This window comes from Rhinatrema bivittatum, chromosome 2 (genome assembly GCF_901001135.1).
Source record: "Rhinatrema bivittatum chromosome 2, aRhiBiv1.1, whole genome shotgun sequence".
NCBI lineage: Eukaryota > Metazoa > Chordata > Amphibia > Gymnophiona > Rhinatrematidae > Rhinatrema > Rhinatrema bivittatum.
Window position 1 is genome coordinate 90,869,984 of NC_042616.1, and position 24,152 is coordinate 90,894,135.

At 39.0% G+C, this 24,152-nt stretch overlaps 1 protein-coding gene across 8 annotated transcripts in view; it reads right to left on the reverse strand.

Annotated features, from left to right (window-relative positions):
* KMT2C (lysine methyltransferase 2C) overlaps positions 1-24,152 on the reverse strand; it is a 979,844-nt gene that overhangs the window by 70,117 nt on the left and 885,575 nt on the right. For all 8 annotated transcript variants that reach the window (XM_029588444.1, XM_029588443.1, XM_029588442.1 and 5 more), the window contains 3 exons: positions 23,523-23,772; positions 21,151-21,290; positions 19,842-19,949 (listed from right to left, as the gene is read on the reverse strand). In XM_029588444.1, the coding sequence (XP_029444304.1) occupies positions 19,842-19,949; positions 21,151-21,290; positions 23,523-23,772 (498 nt within the window). The remainder of the gene's footprint in view (positions 1-19,841; positions 19,950-21,150; positions 21,291-23,522; positions 23,773-24,152) is intronic.

The following is a 24,152-nucleotide window of genomic DNA, read 5'->3' on the forward strand; positions in this document are numbered from 1 at the left end:
TAAAGTGCATATACAATAATATTAAAAACTGATAAAAAAAAAAAAAGGTAGGCTGGTGTAGTGGCTCAGGTTTTCAACTTCTTGGATTGGCTGGGACTGGAGATGCTGCGGAAACGGTTTACAGCTCTCGGGGGAGGGAGTCATAGTCACTGTACAATGGTGATACTTTGTGGCTAGATTTAGGGTCCAGGACTGCAGGATTCTGGCTGAGAATGGTCACTGCAATGCCTGAATGCAACATAAGAATTGTTTGTGCCCAACAAAAATAGGAACCTTCCTTCTCTGATGTGGTCAGTAAAAGGATGTGTAATATATACAATAACTACTCCTGATCCACCAAAAATATCATTATTAATTAAATGTGACCTTCATAATAGGCATTATCAATAGAATACTTTCACAATTTTCTGTTCTCTGCCTTACATATAATCATGAGTCACTTTAGCACCCTAAATAATTTTTATAATTATTACTTTGCAAATAAAAATGTTCACTTATCTTGAATTAATATCTTAGGGACGAATGTAATAAGACCCACGGCAAAACAGGCGTTCGTTATATGTGCGGGTTTTGATCACACGTGCGGCGGAAGCTGCCGCTTCTGTGGGATATTAAAAAAAAGAAATTATGCAAATGACTTGCACACAGAAATCTGCGCACTTACCGAAAAATGCGCGTACCTAAGTGTGATACGGGGCTATGTAATAAGCGGCCGCATCAGCGCTCAAAACCCGAGCCGATAATCCGTGCATAAAAGCGAGTGAGCGAGCAAATGGCAAATATTTTCATGCGTGATAATTCAGAACAATCTTGCAACTCTTCTGGCTGTGTATCTGTCCGCCCAGGGAAGCACCTACCTCGGACGCCGTGAAAAGCTGGCCACATGGAAGCCAGGATAAGCGTTTATCCAGGCACTTATCAGGCCGCTCGTGCTCTATTCGTGGCAGAAAAATCTGCAAGATCGGGAGCCCAGAAAGGCGCCTAGCATACCTTGCCGTTTGGGCACATAGCTAGGTGCTTAGTTGCTCGCATATCTGCACAATTGGGAGCCCAGAAAGGCGCCTACCATTGCCGCTCGGGTGCGACCAAGTAAGCGCCTAGCTCAGCACCCAAACGGCAATGGCGCCTTTCTGGGCTCTCGACGGCATATATTCGTGACCCAGTAAAGCACCTAGCCTTTTTGGGCACCTAGTTACCGTTGCCGCTCGGGTGCTGAGCTAGGCGCTTACTTGGTCATGAATCTATACGTTCCGACACCCAGAAAAGCGCCTAGCTAAGTTGGCCACTCGGACACCAAGATAGGTGCTCAGCTAGGTGGTTTTCAGGACGCTTTGACGCCGACATAGGCCCCCCCCAAGTCAGCGCTGACACTTAACACGTGCCCTGACCATGGCGGTAAAATACCCACACTAGCACGGCTCCTTGCATTGCCTATGATTAGCTAATCGCCTCCTTTGCATGCCATTAGCATGCATTCGCGCAGGAAAAACCGCAGATCTGTGAGCGTGTTCATACGCACTTTTTTCCCCGCACACAAAACCCTTATTACATCCCCCATACAGGGCTTTGTGTGGGAAAATGCACATATAAAGTTGCGTACAAGTGCGCACAAACCCGCGGCAGCTTCAGCGCACCTTATTAAATTGGCTCCTTCGGGTGTAGGAATCGCATGCATCCTAGAAATGCCATGACATTTTTGTATCTAACCATATAGTCCCAACATGGATCTGTGTTTCAGATGCTGATGTCGTTCCTCAGGGTATGGTCACTTATATTCCTGAAAAGACATTCACACAAGGTTACCTATAATCTATTTGAGATTTGAAAAGGTGGGTATTGGAGAACGTTAATAAAAATCCATGGGGTGGAGAAAAAAGATGTTTGAGTTTCAGAGAATAGTTTTTGGATCTTTTACTTGAATACCATTGCTCCAAGTGGGCTAAATAATGAGATTGATTGGTAATCTTTAAATTGAGTGGCACCCATTAATGTAACTCGATTGACAACTGTATCGTATATAAAGGAAGTGATGTCATAATGTTTTGAAATTATATCCTGGAAGATTCCATGCCAAAATGCTGCATGGAATCAATATGTATTTTCTTTGATTTTTTAGCGATATGTGTTACAAATAGATTATGAGTCAGCTTGTGTGACTGTCTTTTCAGGAATATAGGTGACCATACCTTGAAGAAGGACATCAGCGTCTGAAACATGAACCTGTGTCGTGACAATATGAGCAGAATCAAAAATTTTGTGGCACTGCAGATGCGATTCTGAGATACTAAGAAATCAAATCAAGATAAGTGAACATTTTTAATTCCAAAGTAAAAATTATAAAAATTATTTAGGGTGCTGAAGTGACCCATGAATTATAAGTAAGGCAGAGAACAAAGAATTGTGAAAGCATTCTATTGATGATACATATTATGACAGTCACATTTAATTAACAATATTTTTGGAGGATCAGAGTATTTGTGTATAACATAAGAATTGTCATACCTGTCAGACCAAGGGTTCTTCAAGCCCAGTATTCTGTTTCCAACAGTGGCCAATCGGGGTCACAAGTAATTGGCAAGATCGCAAACAGTAGATAGATCTCCCGCTGCCAATGCCCAGCCATAAGTAGTGGTTTTCTCAAAGTTTATATGGTTTATGGACCTCTGTTCCAGGAACTTGTCCAAACTTGTTTTAAATCCACTAAAGCTATCTGCATTAACCACATCTTCTGGCAATGAATTCCAGAGCTTAATTGTGCCTTGATTGAAAAACAATTTTCTCTAATTTGTTTTAAATGTGCTATTTGCTAACTACATGAAATGTTCCCATCTTTGTATTTTTTGAAAGAGTAAATAACCGATTTACATTTATCCATTATATTCCACTCAGGATTTTATAAACCTTTATTATATTTCCCCCTCAGCTGATTCTTCTCCAGCTGAACAGCCCTAACCTTTTTATCATTTCGCCCTAAGGGAGCCATTCCATCCTTTTTATCATTTTGGTTGTCCTTCTCTGTACCCATTCCAGTGCAACCATATCTTTTTTGAGATGCAGCAATCAGAATCACACACAGTATTCTAGGTGCACTCCCTCCATGGAGTGATATAAAGGTATTATGATATTCTACATTTTATTTTCCATTCCTTCCCTAATAATTCCTAACATTCTGTTTATTTGACTGCTGCCACACACTGAGCTGAGGATTTCAAAGTATTATCCACGATGATACCCAGATCCTTTTCCTGGGTGATAACTCCTAAAATGGAGGCTAACATTGTATAACTACAACATGGGTTACTTTTTCCTATGGGAATCACTTTGCATTTGTCCACTTTATATTTCAACCGCCATTTGAATGCCCAGTCTTCCTGTCTTGCAAAGTCTTCCTGCAATTTTTTGCAATCCGCATATGATTTAACAACTCGGAACAATTTTGTATTGTCACACATTCAATCACCTCACTCACTGTCCCCTTTCCAGATTACTTATAAATATATTAAAAAGTACCAATGCCAGTACAGATCCCTATGGCACTCCACTGTTTACCTTTCACCATTGAGAAAACTAACCATTTAGGGGTGGGTAAGAGTATGGGGTAAGGGGGAGGCCTGCTTGTTACAGCAGTTGCTACCCCTAATTGAGCTGGATGTCACTTGGATGCAGATACAGAGCTGCTCTCTAAATTGGGTGGAGGGGAATTAGGGCTGGAGGGTACTGGAAGCCAATAGTAACAGGTGGGAGAGAGAAAAAGGGAAAAAGAAATGGATAAAGTGCGTAGCTTGCTGGGCAGACTTGATGGGCCATTTGGTCTTCTTCTGCCGTCATTTCTATGTTTCTATGTCCTAATTCTCTGTTTCCAATCTTTTAACCAGTTTGCAATCTACAATAGGACATTATCTCTTATCCTGTGACTTTTTAATTTTCTTAGGAGTTTCTCATGGAAGACTTTGTCAAACACCTTCTGAAAATCCAAATATATTATATCCACAGGCTCACCATTATCCACATGTTCATTAACATAGGCATTGCAATGGGGAGGGGGGGGGGTCATTGGGGACCATGGCCCCCCCAAAATTTTCATGCTGCTGATCTGGTCCCACCCCAATCCTCTTATTTACCTAACTGAAAGAACAGTATTGTGGCCTTATAGGATCTTTGGTTGTTTTCACCTCCTCGGCTGCCAGTGCTTAAATGACATCATCAGGTGCTGACAGCTAAGGAGAAGGAAGTGGCCCAAGAAGGCTGCAATCCTCCTACTTTCACTGCAAACCTGAAGACCATGTATGGGCAGAACTAAAGAAAACTGCAGTGGTGCAGTGATAAAGTGCCCATGGTGTCCCCATCCCCCATTGGGCTGAAGAAAACCACGATGAAAGCAAAGATGGAGTGGAGGAGTAGCCTAGTGGTTAGAGCAGTAGACTATGAACCAGAGAAACCAGGGTTCAAATTCCACTGCTGTTCCTTGTTACCAAGGGTTAGTCACTTTACCCTCCATTGCACGGGTACAAACTTAGGTCTAGATTCATCATTTTGCTATACATTTCTCATGAATAACGCCTGTGATAAAAAGGGGCATGGTTAGGATAATATTTGAGTTACTGCAATGCATGCTATTTTAGCGCTTCGCATAGATAATTTACCGCAATGTGCATAAAATTTATTGCACTTGTGATATTTAGACATCACAAGCTGTAATGGTTTTAAGAGACATGCTGGGAGGCCAAGTATCAGGGAGTTACAGAAGTCTATGTTTGAGAAATTTAAGAGTTTGTAAAACAGTGCGGAAGTCCTCGACAGTTAATGATTTATACGGATGAAATATACGCAACTTGGCATAGCCTGCTTTAATTATTTTATTTATTTGCATTTTCATGAAAGGTTTTCATCTATCTGGATACCTAAGTCCCGTACTTGATCTGAGTGGGTAATGTGAAAATTACTTAGGTCTAGAAGTGGAGGTTTAACTATAGAAGGATTTCTACTCAACCAAATGATTTCAGTTTTTTAGTGTTTAATTTTAGTTTACGTTTAGATAGTTCTTTCTGTGATGCTTTCATATTGGTTGAGAGTGTCAATGCCGTATTTTCAAACGATTTGGAGAATCATACAAGTAGGTAATTCCTAACTCCGCCAGTAATAAATGTTGACTAGTGTTGCTGAAAGTGCTGAACCTCGAGGGACACCTCTATCAATATAGAAGGTATCGGACATGTGATTGCCCAATTTGATTTGGAAAGTCCAATTAGATAAAAAAAAAAAGGAAGAGAACCATTTGAGAATGCTACTGTCAATCCCAATGCTGCTCAGTTGATGGCATAACAGAGTATTGTCCAGTGTCGAAGGCGGCTGTTCAATCAATTAGCACAAGAAAATAAGATTCACCAGCATCAAACCCATGCAGTACAGAGTCCATTAATGAGATGAGCAAAGTCTCAGTTGAGCGATGTTTCCTAAATTCAAATTGGTTTGGGTAGAGAATATCTTGGTCTTCCAAATGATTTACAAGTTGAGATAACACTGCTTTTTCAAGTACTTTTGAGAGAAAAGACAAATCAGATATTGGACGGTAGTTGTCCCAATCGTCAATTCTACCAGTTTTATTTTTTAGGATTGGTTTTATTTTTTTAGGATGGTTTGCCCCATGAGGAACAAATCCTTCTGAGAGAGAATGATTAATTAAGGTTGCTATTGTTAGAGTGATAATGCTGTGTACTTGTTTCAAGGTGAATAGCAGGATTAATTTTAGTAATGATTTGACTAATTTTGAGATTTGTTACTCTTTTAAATATGTTCCATTTAGTTGGTCCATGTATTTCATCAGGTGCTTTTGGTGATAAGCAGGTGGAGAATTGCATTTTCAACCTATTTATTTTATCTAAAAAAAAGAAGTAGCATAGTCATTGCAAGCGTCCTTTGAGAAGTTATAATTTCTTGAGATGGAGCAAGACAGGTTCTTGATTAAGTGTTTAACAACTTCAAAGAGCAATTTAGAGCTAAATATAACCTTGTGAATCTGTTTAGCATAGTAATCTTTTTTTGCTGTGTTAAGTAGTGCACGGTATTTTGTAGGAGAGATCTATATTTTCCTAGAGATTCAGAAGACAGGCATTTCCACCATTGTTTCTCAAATTTTCTAAGGGTCTGTTTGGTGCATCTTAAATCATCATTGTACTATGGTTCCTTTTGTTTAGAGGTATTTCTTTCTTTTGTAATAGTTTTGGTCTGGATTGGACTTAGGTTTTCAGCTATATCACTGACAATCTGGTCCCAGTAATCAAAAGCTGAGAAGGAATTAGCTTGATTTAAATCCACTAGCTTATTTTTGATTGATTTTGTAAGTACATCCATTTGTATCTTTTTTTCTGAAGGTAAAAGATGGTGGTTATTTATATTTTTTGAGTAGGGTTGAGGAAGATTATTTCTGCTTTTATTAATTGGTATTCTGTTCTCAAAAGCTCATGTTTTAATAACTTGGTTAGTCTATAAAATGCCACTCGACTCCTGTCATTTTTGTCGTGAGAGGTATCCCTGGTAAGGGCAGGTGCTCAAACTAAGAAGACTGGGCTGAGGGGGAGGGTATGTGACAGAGTGTATAATAGAAATCCTCAGAATACCTTACAGGACTAGCTACAATATCTGGCCTGGTCCACCTTAAGTCACACAGGGAGAAATTCTAGTCCCAGGGTGTTTCTCTTAACAGGGGGGTTAAGAAGCTAGGCTCAGAGGGAACAAGGAGTTCTAGGATGAGGAAAAGGAATCTCCTGCTACATCACTGACCTACTGATTTGATTGAATGCTGGTAAGGAGAAGATAGCTCCTACAATAATGCTGACCTATTGTTGTTGCTGTAACTGCCATATGGTTTTTTTCAAGAACTGCCGAGGTAAAAACATAAGAACATGCCATACTGGGTCAGACCAAGGGTCCATCAAGCCCAGCATCCTGTTTCCAACAGTGGCCAATCCAGGCCATAAGAACCTGGCAAGTACCCAAAAACGAAGTCTATTCCATGTTACCATTGCTAATGGCAGTGGCTATTCTCTAAGTGAACTTAATAGCAGGTAATGGACTTCTCCTCCAAGAACTTATCCAATCCTTTTTTAAACATAGTTATACTAACTGCACTAACCACATCCTCTGGCAACAAATTTCAGAGTTTAATTGTGCGTTGAGTAAAAAAGAACTTTCTCCGATTAGTTTTAAATGTGCCACATGCTAACTTCATAGAGTGCCCCCTAGTCTTTCTATTATCCGAAAGCGTAAATAACCGATTCACATCTACCCGTTCTAGACCTCTCAAGATTTTAAACACCTCTATCATATCCCCCCCTCAGCCGTCTCTTCTCCAAGCTAAAAAGTCCTAACCTCTTTAGTCTTTCCTCATAGGGGAGCTGTTCTATTCCCCTTATTTTGGTAGCCCTTCTCTGTACCTTCTCCATCGCAATTATATCTTTTTCGAGATGCGGCGACCAGAATTGTACACAGTATTCAAGGTACTGTGTACAAAGGCATTATGACATTTTCTGTTTTATTCACCATTCCCTTTCTAATAATTCCCAACATTCTGTTTGCTTTTTTGACTGCGGCAGCATAGTGAACCGACGATTTCAATGTGTTATCCACTATAACGCCTAGATCTCTTTCTTGGGTTGTAGCAGGCCAATTGGTTCATGTTACCTTGTAAATAATAAAAGTATGTGTAAGGAGAGCTGGAGTACAGACTGTTCTGTTCTCCAGCAAGCCAAGGACCATTTGGCGATGTTATACCCACTATGATAGCAACTATGATAGTTGCTTTGACCACATATTTTGGTAATAAATTCCATAGCTTGATTATGCACTGAATGCAAAAATACATTTTATGATTTGTTTTAAATCTTACAGTTGCCAGTTTCAAGGAGTGTTTCACTAGAGCTAGTGTTTTTTGAATGGGTAAATAACAATCCCCTATTTATCCATACCACCTCACTCATGAGGTGGTATGGATACTCCTGTTCTCACTCATCTCTTCTCTAAGCTAAAGAGTCCTAATCTGTTTACCTTTCTCCATAAGGAAGTTTTTCTATGCCCTTCATCATTTTTGTTACCCTGCTATGTACCTTTTTTTGTGCCTGCTATGTCTTTTTTAAGACGGGGTGACCAGAGCTGCACATAATACTCAAGACCTGGTTATTCCTTCAAGCCTTCCCATAACCTTCAGAAACCTACAAGATGCCACCTAGTCATCCCAGCTACTGCTTGACATCCACTGCCAGTTAGTTTTTTTATTTACCTCCTCTATCCTTTGTTTTCCGGCTACCTCAGCCCCCCCAAGTTCATTTCTCCTTGTTTTAATGTAACTTTGCTTCTTGTTAAATGGTTTGTTTTACAGTTATCACCCATTGTTCCATGTAAACCGATGTGATATGATACTTATCATGAATGTCAGTATAGAAAAAGAGTTAAATAAATAAAAAATAAGGTATGGTTACACCTATACAAAGGCATTATGATATTCTCAGTTTTATTCTTTATTCCTTTGAGTGCTGCTACAAACTGAACTGAAGATTTCAAGGTATTATTTACAAGGACCCTAAGGTCATTTTCCTGAGTGTTGACTCCTAATATGGAACCTAGTTTCATGTATCTGTAATTGGAATTATATTTCTCTGTATGATTTACTTTGCACATGTCCACATTAAATTGTATCAGTCACTTAGATGCCCAGTTTCCTAGTCTCACAAGCTCCTTGTGTGTCCTTGCAGATGATACATAATTGTGTGTCATCTGCAAATGTGGTTACCTTACTCACTGTTCTCTTTTCCAGATCATTTATGAATGTACTAAATAGCACAAATCCCAGTACAAACCCCATGGGGCACTTCACTAATGACCTTTCTCCATTTGGAAAACTGACCATTTGGTCCTATCCTCTGCTTCCTTTTATTTAGTTACAAATCCACAATAGGATCCTGCCTCCTATCCCATGGCCTGCCAATTTCTTGAGGAGTCTCATGGGGGAGTTTGTCAAATGCCTTCTGAAAATCCAAATACACTATAATCAACTAGCTCATCTTTATCTGCACATTTACACCTTAAAAAAATCTAATAAATTGGTAAGGCAGCAGTTCCCTTCAGAAAAACCATGTTAACTCTCTCTCGTTAAAACATGCCTATGTTGTCAGTAATTTTGTTTTTAAAAATAGCTTCTACCATTTTGCCCAGCACAGATGTCAGGCTCACCGGTCTATGCTTTCCTGGATCATTCCCTGTAGCCCTTTTTAAAAATTGGTGTCACATCTCCCTCCTCCAATCTTGAGATACCATGGCTATTTTAAATGATAGGTTACAAATCACCTTAAAGAGGTCTGCAATTTCAAGTTTGACTTCCTTCAGAACTCTAGAATGAATACCATCTAGTCCCAATGATTCGTTGTATTTTAGTCTGTCAATCTGATTTATTACATCCTCTAATTCCACACCGATTTCAAATAATAACACAGATTAATCACCATCAAAAAATGTTTCCAGTGTGGCTATAACCCTGACATCTTTCTCAGGAAAGACAGAGGAAAAGAAATCATTGTTTTTTCTGCTATTTCCTTATCGTCCTTTGTCTCTATCATTTAGCAGCCCAATTGACTCCCTCACAGGCTTTTTTGCTTTGGATGTACTTGAAAAGGTACATTCTGTGTTAAAGCTAAATTTCTGTATTATACTATGATACAGCAAACTGCTGTGATGTTGACAACCATCGGTTTTGTCTTTCTGTAGAAAATTTCATACTGAATGCCAACAATCCTTTGTTATTCTGCATTCATTCCTTGAGTTGTCATAGCAAACGGATTCAGTCTCATCAAAGTCAACTGAGTCAACTGCAGATTGCTGGAGAACCTTGGCTCAATAGTTCAATAATTCTTTAGCCCTAATCTAAAATCACCATTTTTTAATTGGCAAAGATTTTGCATGCCTTCATATTTGGTATAAAATCTGTGCATTCCTGCCTACTTTATAAAACACCTCATTTGAAGTTACCGTTCTGATAATTTGTGCATCATTTTTACTCTAACAATTGCATTGATAGCATCCAGATTCAACTAAACCTAAAACAGTTGGAAGAGTCAAATAGAAGTTTAAAATTTCAAACTCTGAAATAAATGTAATATGTAAAACATAAGTATCAACTCATTTATTCTGGCTGTGGACAATTTAAAAAAATGGTTTATTAGTACTGCTACTTTAAATGTCAAGAAATTACCCCACAGGTCCACTGGACACTGCTGTTATTAATTACCTGATCAAGATTAATAATGCATACATGAAATAAATGTGCTACATAGGCCAAACAAAAATAACCAAATTAACACCTACAGAAGTGCTTTTCAACCTTTTCTATGCCAAAGATTGGCTAGCTACCTTCCTAAAAAAATGTGGACAGGCAAGGATGTGTGGATGGGGATCACTCTGAAATTGAAGTCTTCCTCATCAATCTCATGAGCTATCACTTCAGCTTGTCCAGGAAACACATTGAGGTTTGGGGTTTTTATCTTGAATTAAAATCAGAAACTACATAAAATGTCTGCTTAACCTCAGGCTCTTGATAACTTGAAGTTTTGATACTTTAGTAAATTCTTCACCATCCTTGGGATTGGGGGTTAGAGGTGGGGTTCCAGGACCCCTGCTCCGGTCCTACTCCCTCTTGCATCACTATCCCCTTTCTAACTTCCCACCAAATCTGGCATACACACACCCGGTGCAGATCCCATCTCTCTCACATACTGCTCCCCTTCCCTGTTCTCTCTCACCACATAGACCTCCCAGCTGATTCCCCTCTCAGGCTCTACTCAACAAACCCCACCCCCACCCCGGCCCAATACCTTTTCATCCCCCAGTCCATTCTCATCCTTCCTAACAGCAACACCCCTTTAATCATTCTCTACTAATGAACTTTATTCCCGATGTCCCACAATGATCTCCAATCAGATTACCCTTTCTCCTCCTCACCCTGCCACTGCTGGCCTTGGCCCACAGAAGAACAGCTGATTGCTTCTGTGTTCAGCTCCCTGGCTGGCACTGTATGGTGTTCAGAGTGTCTGAGCCCCTGGTGTCTGAACTCCCGCATTATTTCAAAATCTGATGAGAACAATGCAGGCATTAGGGCTCCACAGGTTCACATGGAAGCTGCAGCAGCAAGGAAAGGGCAAGAGAGAGAAACCTCGATGGTTCACGCCTAGAGATGGCTGTGACAAGAGCACAAGGATTCTATTTCTGGTTGCCGTTGTGGCTGTAATGCCTGCCTCTCAGCTCCTGTAAGACAGCTGGCAAGCATCGGCGTGCCATGGGTGGCTTTATGTATTTATTTCATAATTTTAGGAAGCTGTGGTGCAGTTCAATGTACCAATCATCACTGTTGCACAGACTGGGAAAACTACTGTGGAGGACTGGCATTTGGGAAACACTGATCTATAACAAATCATGAAAATTTCAGATATAAAAAGAATAAAGCAGCCATTCACATAACTCCAAATGGCTCCCTCTGTGTTAATGTAGATACTGAACAAATGAAAGATAAAAAGATAAATGCTAGGGCATGCCAAACAACCAACCCTTAAAAACATCTTTAATGTCACATATTAAAAGGCAGATCAAGAGACATATTAAGAGCCTTGCCATGTATTTCTTCCAATTATTTTGCTTGTAGCTCTTTATTCTCTAAGAGGGTAAATATTCAGTCATAGCCAGCTAAGTCAGCCAACCAAATATGACTTATCCGGTTAACTTACATAGGATATTCAGCAGTATGGCTATATTGCTGAATATCCCCATAGAAAGCATTAGTTAGCTGGACAAGTCTTATCCAGCTAACTTTAGACCTGTCATTGAGCAGGTCTAACTTATTCAGTTAACTTAACTGGATAAGTTAGAAAATCACTATTTATCTGGCTATGTTAACCAGATAAGTAGCTTCTCCCTGATCTGTCCCATCTCACCCACAAGTTACCCAGCTAACTACTTAGCCGGATAATTACTTATCCGGCTAAGTGTCAACCGCAGATCGCAGCCACCGCGGATCATAGTACTTATCTGGCTAAGTAGCGCTGAATATTGGCCACTAGAGATACTACTGACTCTCTTATCAGCCTACAACCCTAATGAGACCTTAACTGATTTTTTTTTAATAGTACTTTAATTAATGAGGCACATGTATTTGAAAGGTGGACTTTTTAATTCTCTGATATTTATAATGAAGTGTTGGGGAACACCAGTGTCCCTTTATCTTTACTTCTACGACTGTGACACAACTATTTCTGATGATAAAAGGCTGTTTCCTGCCTAGAAAGTAGACAACATAAATGTTACCACATACACTATGCTCACATTTACAAACAAGAAGCTGTATGTAAACACTAGAGTTAAGTGCTCATTAATGTTTGAAAGCATAAAAAAACTATACCTAATTGTTTCTTGTCTTCTATTAAATACATCGACCAAAACTATTTAAAAGGCCAGCATTCATAGTTTTCCATCATTTATATTCATTACACGCTATAAGAATTACCACAATAGTAGCAACTACTTAATTCCCAGTGCATCCAAGAATAAATATATTTAGATATATTAATTATTTGTATATATACATGAATAAGAAAATAAGACATGCCATACTGGGTCAGATCAAAGGTCCATCAAAAGTAGCATCCTGTTCCTGACAGTGGCCAATCCAGGTCATGAGTACCTAGCAGAATTCCACAGATTAGGTGCAGTCCTCATTGCTTATAACCAGGGATAAGCAGTGGGTTTTCTAAATCTACATGACCAATAACGGCTTACAGATGTTTGCTCCAGAATCTTGGCTAGAACCTTTTTAAACCCAGCTATGCTAACAGCTTTCATCACATCCTCCAGCAACCAATTCTACAGTTTAAGTGTACGCTGAATGTGAAAAAAATACTTTTCCCGATTTGTTTCAAAAGTGCTACCTGTTAGCTTCATGAAGTATCCCCTAGTCCTAATACTACTGGAAAGGATAAATAACCTTTTTTCATAAGGGAGCCATTCCATCCCCTTTATCATTTTGGTTACCCTTCTCTGTACTTTTTCTAGTTCTGTTATATCTTTTTTGTAATGGGGTGACCAGAACTGCACAGTGCATATACAAAGGAGATGGAAAGTTTCATACTCCCAGCAATGCTTGCAGGCCCGTGGGTTCTCACAGAGCTGATTTTCAAAGGGAAATGAGTCAATGCCATTGGGGTAATACCCACACTGGGATTCAAAATGAAATCCCTGTATGTACAATTCCTGGGCCTGCACAAATCTCGCTGCTGCCTCTTTTCCCCACAAGGAAAAGTGCACATGCTATTCACAGTACATAGGTTGGAAGGGAGAGAAATTTTCAAAGTATTTTTTTTTTGTGGGCCCTGTTTATCCAGGGAAATCCGTTTGAAAATTGCACAAATAAGCAATTTCTGTGATTTGCATATCAATTTTAAATTTAAAAAAAATCCTTCACTGTTAAAAAAAGACTTTAGAAGACTAATAGAAAAATACACTTAAACACCTCAGAAATGCAATAAACCATTAACAAATATTTCAAAAAACATCTGTATTTTAAGCAAACTACAGCTTACATTTCTTTTTCCTTTAGATTCTGTATGAGGAAGGAGGGGAACCTGGCCATTACCACCTCTTCTTCTGGGTTTTCAGCTTAATCAGAACCCAAGCTGGGATCTGGCACCATAAACCTTCATTCACATTTATGTAGTTCCCCCACCCTATTTTATATCCCACCAATTTGCTTTAGATCAGTCAATGCAGCAACTCTAAATTCAGCCACTAGATGTCAACACTGCGTAACGTGCGCCGTGACGTCACGCGCGCCCGTCTATGTGCTTTCATTGGCCGGAGCGCCCAAATCGACGGGCGCTCTGGCCAACGAAAGAACGCTTCGCTCGTGTCGGAGAGGGCACAGAACAGTGGGCTCTCACTTCACGTCGAGCCAGGAGAACCGGGACCTGCGCGGGAGGGGGAGGAACACTGCAAGCCGGATGGAGCCCTAGTTGTTGTCGAGCCAGGAGAACCGGGACCTGCGTGGGGGGGACCGCTGCGAGCCGCTTTCGCCACCGGCTGCCCCCTCCGGAGGGCGGCAGAGAAGGGAAGGGGCTGAAAAGCAACAAAATGTAAGTTGGCACATGTCGAGCCGCTTCGGGAGGAGGGGATTTTCGGTTTTTAGGTTTTCCTGGGTTAAAGTTGGGATCCACTTCCTGGTGCCTGTCATTTCAAATGTCATTTGAAATGACAGGTACCAGCGCACCCAGGATACTGTATAGGCGCTGTATTAAGCACCTATACAGTAAAATGGGTTGCGCGGGCCTAACGCTTCGCCTAACGCTTTGCATACGCGGCTTGCATTTGCAAGCAATTTAAATAGAGTATCGAGTGGTATGTGATCAGAACAGTGTGTGGGGCAAACGAGGGTGCGCCCGGCACTGCCGCACTCTTTCTAACGCGGCCTTACTGTATCGACCCGAATGTGAGTGAAAACTTTGAAAATACTCAGTAAAGGCTGCATATACAAAGTACAATCAGACTTTACAGCTATGTGGACTGCTTGACAATTACCCGTTAAAGAGTCAAAGTTCCAAGTGGAAGAGCTAGCAGCCGTGCCACATTAAGATAATGCATATTTGTGTTTTAGTTTGCTTAAATGTTAATAGAATTATGAATACTGCTGACAAATATTACTCAACAGCAAAACAAGAACTTAACTCATTACTTACTATATATAAGAGATGAAAAAAGTTACTTGGTTCATCATTGTAATTAATGAACGATCTAAGAGGTGGAAGCCTAAGAAACTTAAAATTGCAAATCATTTGTACAGGAAGCCTACAAGCACCTGGAAGAAGGAGAACATTACACTTACCCTTTAATTTCCTTTCCTCCTGCTATACCAGTTCAGAATGATTGGTTTATCTTCCCCTTTGAGCAGATGGCGGTAAGGCACATGACTTTCTGTGACATTATTACTACTTACATGTGGTGCAGTGACAGTTAAAGCTGGTATTCTCATGACAAAACATGATTTTAATGATAGATTACAAATTTTTACTAATAGGTCCAGACACTTTACTGTTCTTCAGTTTGTCAATCAGGTCTACTACATCTTCCAGGTTCACTGTAATTTGGTTCAGTTCATCTGAATCATCACCCTTGAAAACCTTCTCCGGAATGGGTATCTCCCCAACATCCTCTTCCGTAAACACCGAAGCAAAGAATGTTTAGTCTTTCCGCAATGGCCTTATCTTCCCTAAGTGCCCCTTTAACCCCTCGATCATCTAATGGTTCAACCAACTCCCTTGCAGGCTTTCTGCTTTAGATATATTTAAAAAAGTTTTTGCCTCTATTTATTATTTATTTATTTATTAGGTTTTCTATACCATCCTTCTGCGAGGCCATCATAACGGTTGACAAAATAGTGCAATTGGTTTACAATCATGAGATTAAGATAGAAAAATATATAGTATTCGAAAAATAAAATATCAAAAGATAAATAAAAATTTAACAATTAACAATAAATGCACAACAGGAAAATAAAATAAAATCTTAAAATTTCAATAACCTCTATAATTAGTAAGAACAACTTAAAAAAATTAACATTACAAATGTATAAAAATTCACACAGAATTGGAATTAGGGATAGGAATCTTAAAAATTCAGGGGGATGTTAAGGTTGGGGAGAGCATTGGCTCATGAGTTTTGGTATGCTGTTGTAAAAAACCATGTTTTTAGGTCTTTTTTGAAGGCTTTAAGCTTTGTTTGCAGTCATAGGTCTGGAGGCCAACTTTTTTTCAAATTCTCTCTTAGCCTGTCTTATATCTTACATTTAACTTGCTAATGATTATGCTTTATCCTATTTTCCTCTGATGGATCCTTCTTTCAATTTTGCTAACTTCATGGAGTGCCCCCTAGTCCTTGCATTGTTTTGTACAATGCAGCTAGCAGAGATTGCAGTGTACAAATTAATTTCTCTTGTTAGAATTCATCGCTTATAAGGTCTAAAATTATTTAATGATGTCAATTTTACAATGGATACTTCTGAATGTGTCTGTATCACCACCCCCCTAACCCCTTCACCTCCCAAAAACTCACCTTAAATCAAAGTGCCCCCTTCAATTGTCCATATATTGAGTGTCAGGCTGAGCCTTATAAAGAGCTGCTCTCTCTCTCTCACACCTATTGAGGGAGCTGTAGCAAAGTTACTTCATAAGATACGTGCGCTGGCTGAGGAAAATTAGGGGTTACACGCATCAGTGCTAGCCCCACCTCTGGAATAACCATGCCCTGCACCTTTTTCGCTTACTTTTTCTGGGTGCATGTACATTAATGTACGCGCACCCTTCCTAGCTATTTAAAATTCACGAGCACCTGCGTGGCTAACTTACGCACATAGGCTTTTAAAATCTAGCTCATAGCTTTCAGCAGTAGAAGTTTGTTAAGTATAATTTGTAATGCTGCTTTTTTTTGTTGGAAATGAACATGGTGAAATTAAAATTCTTTGGTACCAGTGTAGCTAGCTCTAGTGCATAACCATTCTGAATAATATCGAAAACCCACTGATCTGTCGTTATGTGGGGCCACATTTGGTTAAAATAGCTGAAGGCGAATGCCTATCAGCTGTACCAATGAGTGAACCTGTAAGATCTCATTGGGTGGCAAGAGTTGTTCTGAATAACCTATTTGTTTCTTGTCTTGTTTTTCTGGTTCCTCAAAAGGACTGCATCTGTCCCCTGAATCTTTGTGGTTGGGATGAGAATTGTTTTCCAGGCCAATATCTTCTTGAATTGTTTAACTGTCTCCGCCTCTTTTAGACTGATAAATTGTTACTTTTTTCTTCTGATTGTCTCTGTGGCCTTCGTTCCCTTAGGTTTTGATCAATATTTCAAGTTCCTCTCCAAATAATAACTTTCCTTTAAAGGGCAACTTATATAGGTGTGCTTTGGACCATAAATTAGCCACCCATTGCCATAACCATAGAAGTTTTCTTGAACTATTGATGAAGACATAGACCTTGATGAAATCCATATGAGATCATATAATCCATCTGAAAGGTATGCTGCTGCTGATTCCAGCCTAACCACCTTATCCCCCCTTCTTGAAGCTGTTTCCCCCAGTACAAGAGAGCTCTCACAACATAACATGTATAAATTGCAATTTGAACTGTAAAAGCTGTGGATGAAAAAAATATGTTTTAATATTCTCTCTATTCTATTTTGATGGTGTTTTAGTGCTGCTCCTCCTTTCATGGGAATGGTTGTCTTTCTGGTTACAGCTGATACCATTGCATCAAATCATGCCCTTTGAAATAGACATTCTAGACCTAGATCACCATTTGGCAGCAGATAAAGTTTGGAGAAGGTCTTTACTCATCTATGACCAACTTCTGGTGACTACTATTCTGCTAATACCATATTTTCTATTTCAGAGTGTAGAGGAAAATTTGTATATGATTTGTGAACTCCTTTAAGTATTGGATCCTAGTCAGTTCTCTTTTCCATTTTATTGCTGGATATTCTCAGAGATGAATTTGCCTATGAAATTAATGCAGAAATCTCATTTTTATGAAAGAGTCGGATTACTGAATCATCTTCTCCTTCTAAATTAATTTTCTCTTTTTCTAGTGATCCACTTCTACTCTCCCAAATTCATTCTCTATGTCTATGTGTGGTAGACCATTGGTTTGTGAAAAAACTAACACCAAGGTTTTGAGTAAATAGAAGTCTTTTTGGATGCTGACCTGAAATAGTTGATTTTTGTGCATTTAAAATTATAGATTATAATTCTTTCCCAGGTTTCTGTAACACACAGAATGCCTTGAGAAGAAATTTTAAAAACTCAAGAGTAACTTCACTGGTGTTAAGAAAGTTTTTATTACTTTCTACTTCCATAAGCAGCTCATTTTCTGGAATTAAAATCAGTAGATCAACATTTTTAGTGTCTGCTGCTATGCAGTAGTGTATATGGTTCATGTTGTTTTCAAATTGGTTGCCATTTCAGATGCAATGGCTCTCTCAGATTTCTCTGTTTCTTTTGGGTATGGATGTAAATTGATTATTTGTATTTGTGACTCCTGAGTACTTATTTTGTCTGTTTTGATTTTGATGAGTCCTCTGTATCAGTTTCACCAACTGCTGTTTGCAGTTGTGGATTATTTGCACCTGCATGTGACAGAGCAGCAGCTTCACTCCGACATTAGGTTTTCTTAAATTTATAGCAAAACATTTTTTAAATGGCTTTCTTATAGGTTAATTCTAAAACAAGCATCCGTGTGTCTGCATGTGCATATTGGCATGTGGGTGAAGATACACCTGAATTTTAAATCATGCACGCACTTGTGCACATATGATTTAAAGTACGCCTACTGCATGTAAGTATGCTCTTAATTTTAAGAGGTTACTCGAGCAAGCTTACTTCTTATACCTTCCAAAGGACTTTGCTGGGTTTAATGTAAGTGGATTTTAAAACATGCTCGCATAAGGGACATTCCCAGTTTTTCAAATAGACCACCAGTTTGCCTAGTCAATATCGCGGTCCTCCAGATCCCTCTGGTTCTTCATCCTGCATGCCCCCAGGTTGATCCAGATCACTCACTCTGACCTGTAAGCCCTAAACGTGAGATCTACCGACTTGCTCCTCATCAGGAGCAGCAGTAACTTTACGCAACTAACAAGCTGATGTGCACGGTGGCCTTGGGTTTTAAAATATGGAGTTAGGTGCCTAAGTGTTGGCCCTGTCCCGGAACTCTTATGCCCCAAGCCCTTTTCTGCCCCCTTAATTTTGGTGTGTGTATGGGTATACACGCATGTAAATGGCAGCTTTTAAAATCCGTTTGCTCGTCCATGACCCACATAAGTGTGTATGTTGGCATTTTTGCACGTGCAATGCTTTTAAAATCAACCTCTTATGAAAAAACAAGTAGCATTTGCCCTGGTATTATATTTTGATTCCTCCCTTCTGAATATTTACTTCCTTTTAAAAACTTTTTTTATGCTTAGAGAGAAAACAATGGAAGGGAGAATATGAAGGAGTGGCAGCAATTTCTCAGAGGATCGTCTGTTTTAAACAGTAGCTCAAATCTCCTTTCAGGCTTTATCAACACCCCTTGTTGGGCTGGTAACAATGAATTAAGAGTTTGCTATGCTAAAATATTTCAAGTGGCTGGACCACAGACAGCTGAGAAAGTGAAGCATTAAGTTTTAATTTTTTTTTTAAATTAATCTTTAAAGAACAGGGTAAATGAAAAATAAAAACCTGTTACACAACCAGTACTTTTCCATCTGCTGAAAGCAGACAATATTGGCTTTAACTGTCACTGAAAAAATCATGTACTCTAGCTCCATCTATTGGAAGGGGAACATAACCCAATCGTTCTGGTCTAGGTAGCAGAATGAGAAGGAAAATAAGGATGCTTGACAAATCTAATGGCAGCAAGAGAGTGGGACGATTTTTGGGAATGATCGAACCTACTTCTATAGTATTTCATATTAACAACCCCATTGGGTATGACCTTTGAGAAAAAAAAAGTGGGTTCAATCTGGCTTTGACCATTTCAAAGCAACACTAGATATGATGAACATCTTAGATAGCTCCAAGTGAATGTGGTATCCAACAAATAGCACAGAATCCAATTGAAAGCTGCAGTCTATACCCTAATGGAATAGATGGAATTGAGCACCAGTACTAGACAATGAGCTCATAGATCTGGAAGCTGATGCCACACAAAAGAAGGCATTCCTATGTAATTAGGAAAATGCTAATAATTTACCAATTTTTCAAGCTATGACCATTTATTTGTTTACCTTGCTGTCCAAATTTGTTGCCCGGGCAGATGCTGAGTATAGAAGGAAGCAGTTGTTACTACAGAACACAATATCATTCTCCATTCTTCCAGTATTCTCTTGAGATTCCTACGAATCAAAGTCACAGATTTATACTTTTTCACAGAACAAAATACTTAAAAATGTGTTAACAGATAATTGCACTACTCAAGAAGAAGATAAAATAAATCTGGGAACAAGACACATTGAAAAACCTTAACATGGAATAGTCCGTTTGAGGGTTACATTTTAACAATACTGATACTTAACTTTTTTTCTAATGTAATTTCTCAAATGGAACCTAAACTAAATTTAATTCCATGTATATCACATGTATATAAGCCCTGAACTATCCAGATTGATTCAGAGACTTAGTCATGCATACAGAACTAATTCAGTTCACTATATATTGTTTGGTCAATCCCTGACATTTAAAAAATGTAGCACTATATTTCATGAATAAGATATTGATCTTGCTTTATAAACAGTAACCTTTCTTAGCTTGCCAAATAGCCATTGTACAAAATATGTACTGTATAGATGTATTTATTCATAAATTAATTTTGTTTTACAACATTTTATATTTTCCCTCATGATTTTTAGTCCTCCTATCCTTTGTTTTATGACTTTTTCTAATCTACTTCCTCTCTATATGCACCAATAGGGAGAGAGGAGGAGTTAAGAGAATGGAAGAAGCAATGAGCTCATTGTTGTACAATTTGTAAATGATATGCCAGAAGGTTATACAAAGATAGAATAAAAATCTTCAACCCATGATTTCCTATTACTTCCATAAAAAATGCTATTATATCATCTTGAAAAGAAAGGCAGATTTCAGCTGGATTCCGGTTGTGAACAGTGGATCAACTGCAGTGCCTAATCAGAATTTCAGAAGCACTGAACAACTTCAGTTCTATCAGCACATGGTCTCTAAGGCTATGAAAATGGTCCGAGGTCCTGCATAGACATAAGATGCTTTATAAATTCCATATTATCATTCTTATAGACTGTGCAATTTGTTCATAAAGCTCATGACATTGCCACCTTTAACTTCAACTACCATACAGATACTTCTCTTCTAATCAAATCTAATTTTAGTTCTTCTCATTACAATATCTGTTTAGCATCCAAAGGTGATATTCTGAAGAGGAAAGGAATATAAATTCTTCAGTCAAGATAAATTCTTGTGATTAATATAATGTATTTACTATTTAGTGGAAAGTGGTTTTCAATAGTCATTTATCAAGAGAGAAGTATCCAGGGAGTAAGATTTGGTTTTCTGTTTCAATACCTGCTTATGTACAGACATATCTTTAAAGGATTTCCGCACACCACTACCAAGAACTACTACTTTGCAGTGACAACACCACTGTGGTCTGAGCGTTGAATTATCTGCAGCACTCTGACTGTAATCCTTATATCCAGCGATGCCTAGAAAGAAGAAGTACTTGTATAAGAAACAGAAATTTGAGACAATTTACTAGCCACATTCAGGTTGACAAACATAAAACAATAAGAAGAAAGGAGATGGGGTATCATGAATGAGTCATTTCACTGTAGAGCAGTGGTTCTCAACCGGTGTGAAGCCAAGCACACGCAGGTGTGTCGCCACACTTCCTGGTCCCCTGCTGACCCAGCTGCTCTCCCTACCCGAGCAAGATAGGTCCTACACCCGGGCTTAAAACACTGAAAGCCCAGGCGGAACGCAGCAAGAAAGCAGGAGTCAGCAGCACTAGCATGCTCTCTTCTTCCCGCCCCCCCTCCCACGGCCTGGAAGAGGAAATGGTGAGCAGCGGGTGTGTGCGCGGGAAGAAGAAACCTTGCTAGTGCACTCGGCATCGGCCAAAGAAAAGAAGAGAGACGCGGTCTGAAGAATGAGCAGTGCGGCTCAGAGAAAAACGAAGAATGTCGTCAACCCCCGCGGTCGATGGGACTTCTTGCTCCGCGAGGGCTGAAAATGAAGTAGATTGCTGCTGCCATTAGGGTTAGAAGTGGAGAGGCTGCTGCTGCCGCTAGTTCGGGGGAGGGAGGAGAGTGAGTGAATGAGCAAGCATGTGTGTTCGAGATCCTGTGTATGTGTGTGAGTGAGATAGCATGTATGTGAATGATTGAGAGCATGTGTAAATAGTAAATAGTCCGTTGTAAATAGTAAATAGTCCGTTGCAGTTTTTATTTATTGCTTTAATTCCTCCACCTCCTGCTCTTTGTATACTCCTCCTTGTTCGCCCTCCCTGTTCATTGTAATTTCTACCTTTAAAGTTACATTGTAAACCGGTATGATGTATGCATACTAATACCGGTATATAAAAGTTTTTAAATAAATAAATAAATAAATGTGTGACTGAGAGCTGGTTTAGGTGAGGGAGCATGTGAGTATGTGATTGAGAGCCTGTGTATAAATGAGAGAAAGAGAGAGCATGTGTGTCTGTGTGTGACTGAGAGCTGGTTTAGGTGAGGGAGCATGTATGTGATTGAGAGCCTGTGTGTGTATGCCTGAAAAGATAGACAGCATGTGTGTAAATGTGTAATTAAGAGCCTATATAAGTGAGAGAGAAAAAGCATGTGTATATGTGAGCGATTGTGAGCCAGAGAGAGAGAGAGAGAATGTTGCAAGCAAATCACACCTCTTCCTGCTAATTCAAAACTATCTCAGGGCACCTGGATATCAAACATTCCCAGGCATGCAGAGCAAAACAATTTTTGTATCCGTATTATTTTTCATTACTGAGTCTGTTGGTATCTAGAAATTTTTGATATGAGTTTTAAATTATTGGATATTCCATTCATCCGATGTTTTGAAATAATCTGTTCTTTTTGTTAGTCTGCTTTTACTGCTACTGATTTTATATTTCTTGATTTGTTTTATAAGGATGGGTGATGTTTCTTTTTTCCCTTTGTTGCACTGCATACAGAGACTCTGGCTTGTTGTGGTTTCCAATTCAGTTTTTGTCTGCAAGCTTCTAGTTATGCGTTTTGGTCTCTTTATTCTTTGTTAGGTGAGGGTCAGCACATGTGATTCAGGTGAGGTTCTCTGCGGGCGTGTAGTTTCTGTGTAGGGCTCTATAGTAGCCTGACTTGGTCCATTTTCCTAATAGGAGATGTATTGTCTTAAGGCCTGGTGTAATATTTTCAGTATTGCCTTTTCTTAGGTAAGGTGGTTACTGTTAAGTGCTGGAAGTTGGTGCGGTTCAGGTACAATATGTATCTTTTCCTTGTGTCATTCTTAACAATAAAAATAATACTGGACCTTTATTTTTTATTTCCGCCGTAAACTGTAATGAGCAGTGTGTCACACATGTGAACGTGGTCTGTCAGGTGTGTCACGATGGGAAAAAGGTTGAGAACCACTGCTGTAGAGGTCTTACAAAAGAAATGTTTTATTTCTTATATTGGGACCAGAGGTATCGTAGACAACTTGTATGAAGATAAAATTCAGAAAAGTTGCTAGAAACTATGATTTGTATGAATTTTCAAGTGAAAAACACCGAACATTCACATCTAACATTAGAATAAATATATCACATATTCCTTTTCTATGATTTTTTTTTAAAGCTTTTGCATTTTTTCTAAGTAAAAACACTTAAAATATAGTATTCTCTTTCAGTCTACTCATGAAACAATTACTTAGAAAAAAACATAAGAAAAAGATAGAAAACTTCTTACCATAGCGATTTGGAGTAAATGTCATATTAGGATGCTTTAATCCATAAGACCCCATGAGTCTAGTAGATGCCATGGCTCCAGCCCGAGGACCATGAAGGAATAACTGCTGTCTGTACGCCAACGATGGATTTATTCTGTGACTGTTTATCAAACCTATTGAGCCTGGTTCTGCTACGTCACTAACCTCGTAACTGTTTGGAATTCTGACATGCAGAAGATCAGCAAATGCAGATACAACACTATTGATGTTCTAAAATAAAAACAGATTAAGTATTATTTATTTAATTAATTAATTAATTAATTTAAATTCTTTTAATATACCGATGCTCAAGACGAAGTCTTATCATACCGGTTTACATCATAACCGGGGGAAAACCATTTAACTAGAAAGAAAGTTACAATAAACAGGGTGTACAATTCAGGGCCATTAAGAGAGAAAGAATTAGTTTAACTTAACGCTACTAAAGGAGTAGTGCAAAAAAGCAGAAAACAATTGACTAGCTTGGGGTGTTGATTTAGCAGCTAGTTTAAATAAACAATTCAAGCATAAAGTTCCTTTGGATAAGGGGCAGAGGAGGCAGCCGGAAAAATCTCTGTAGTTGCTATGCTATAAATTATGTCATTCTATTT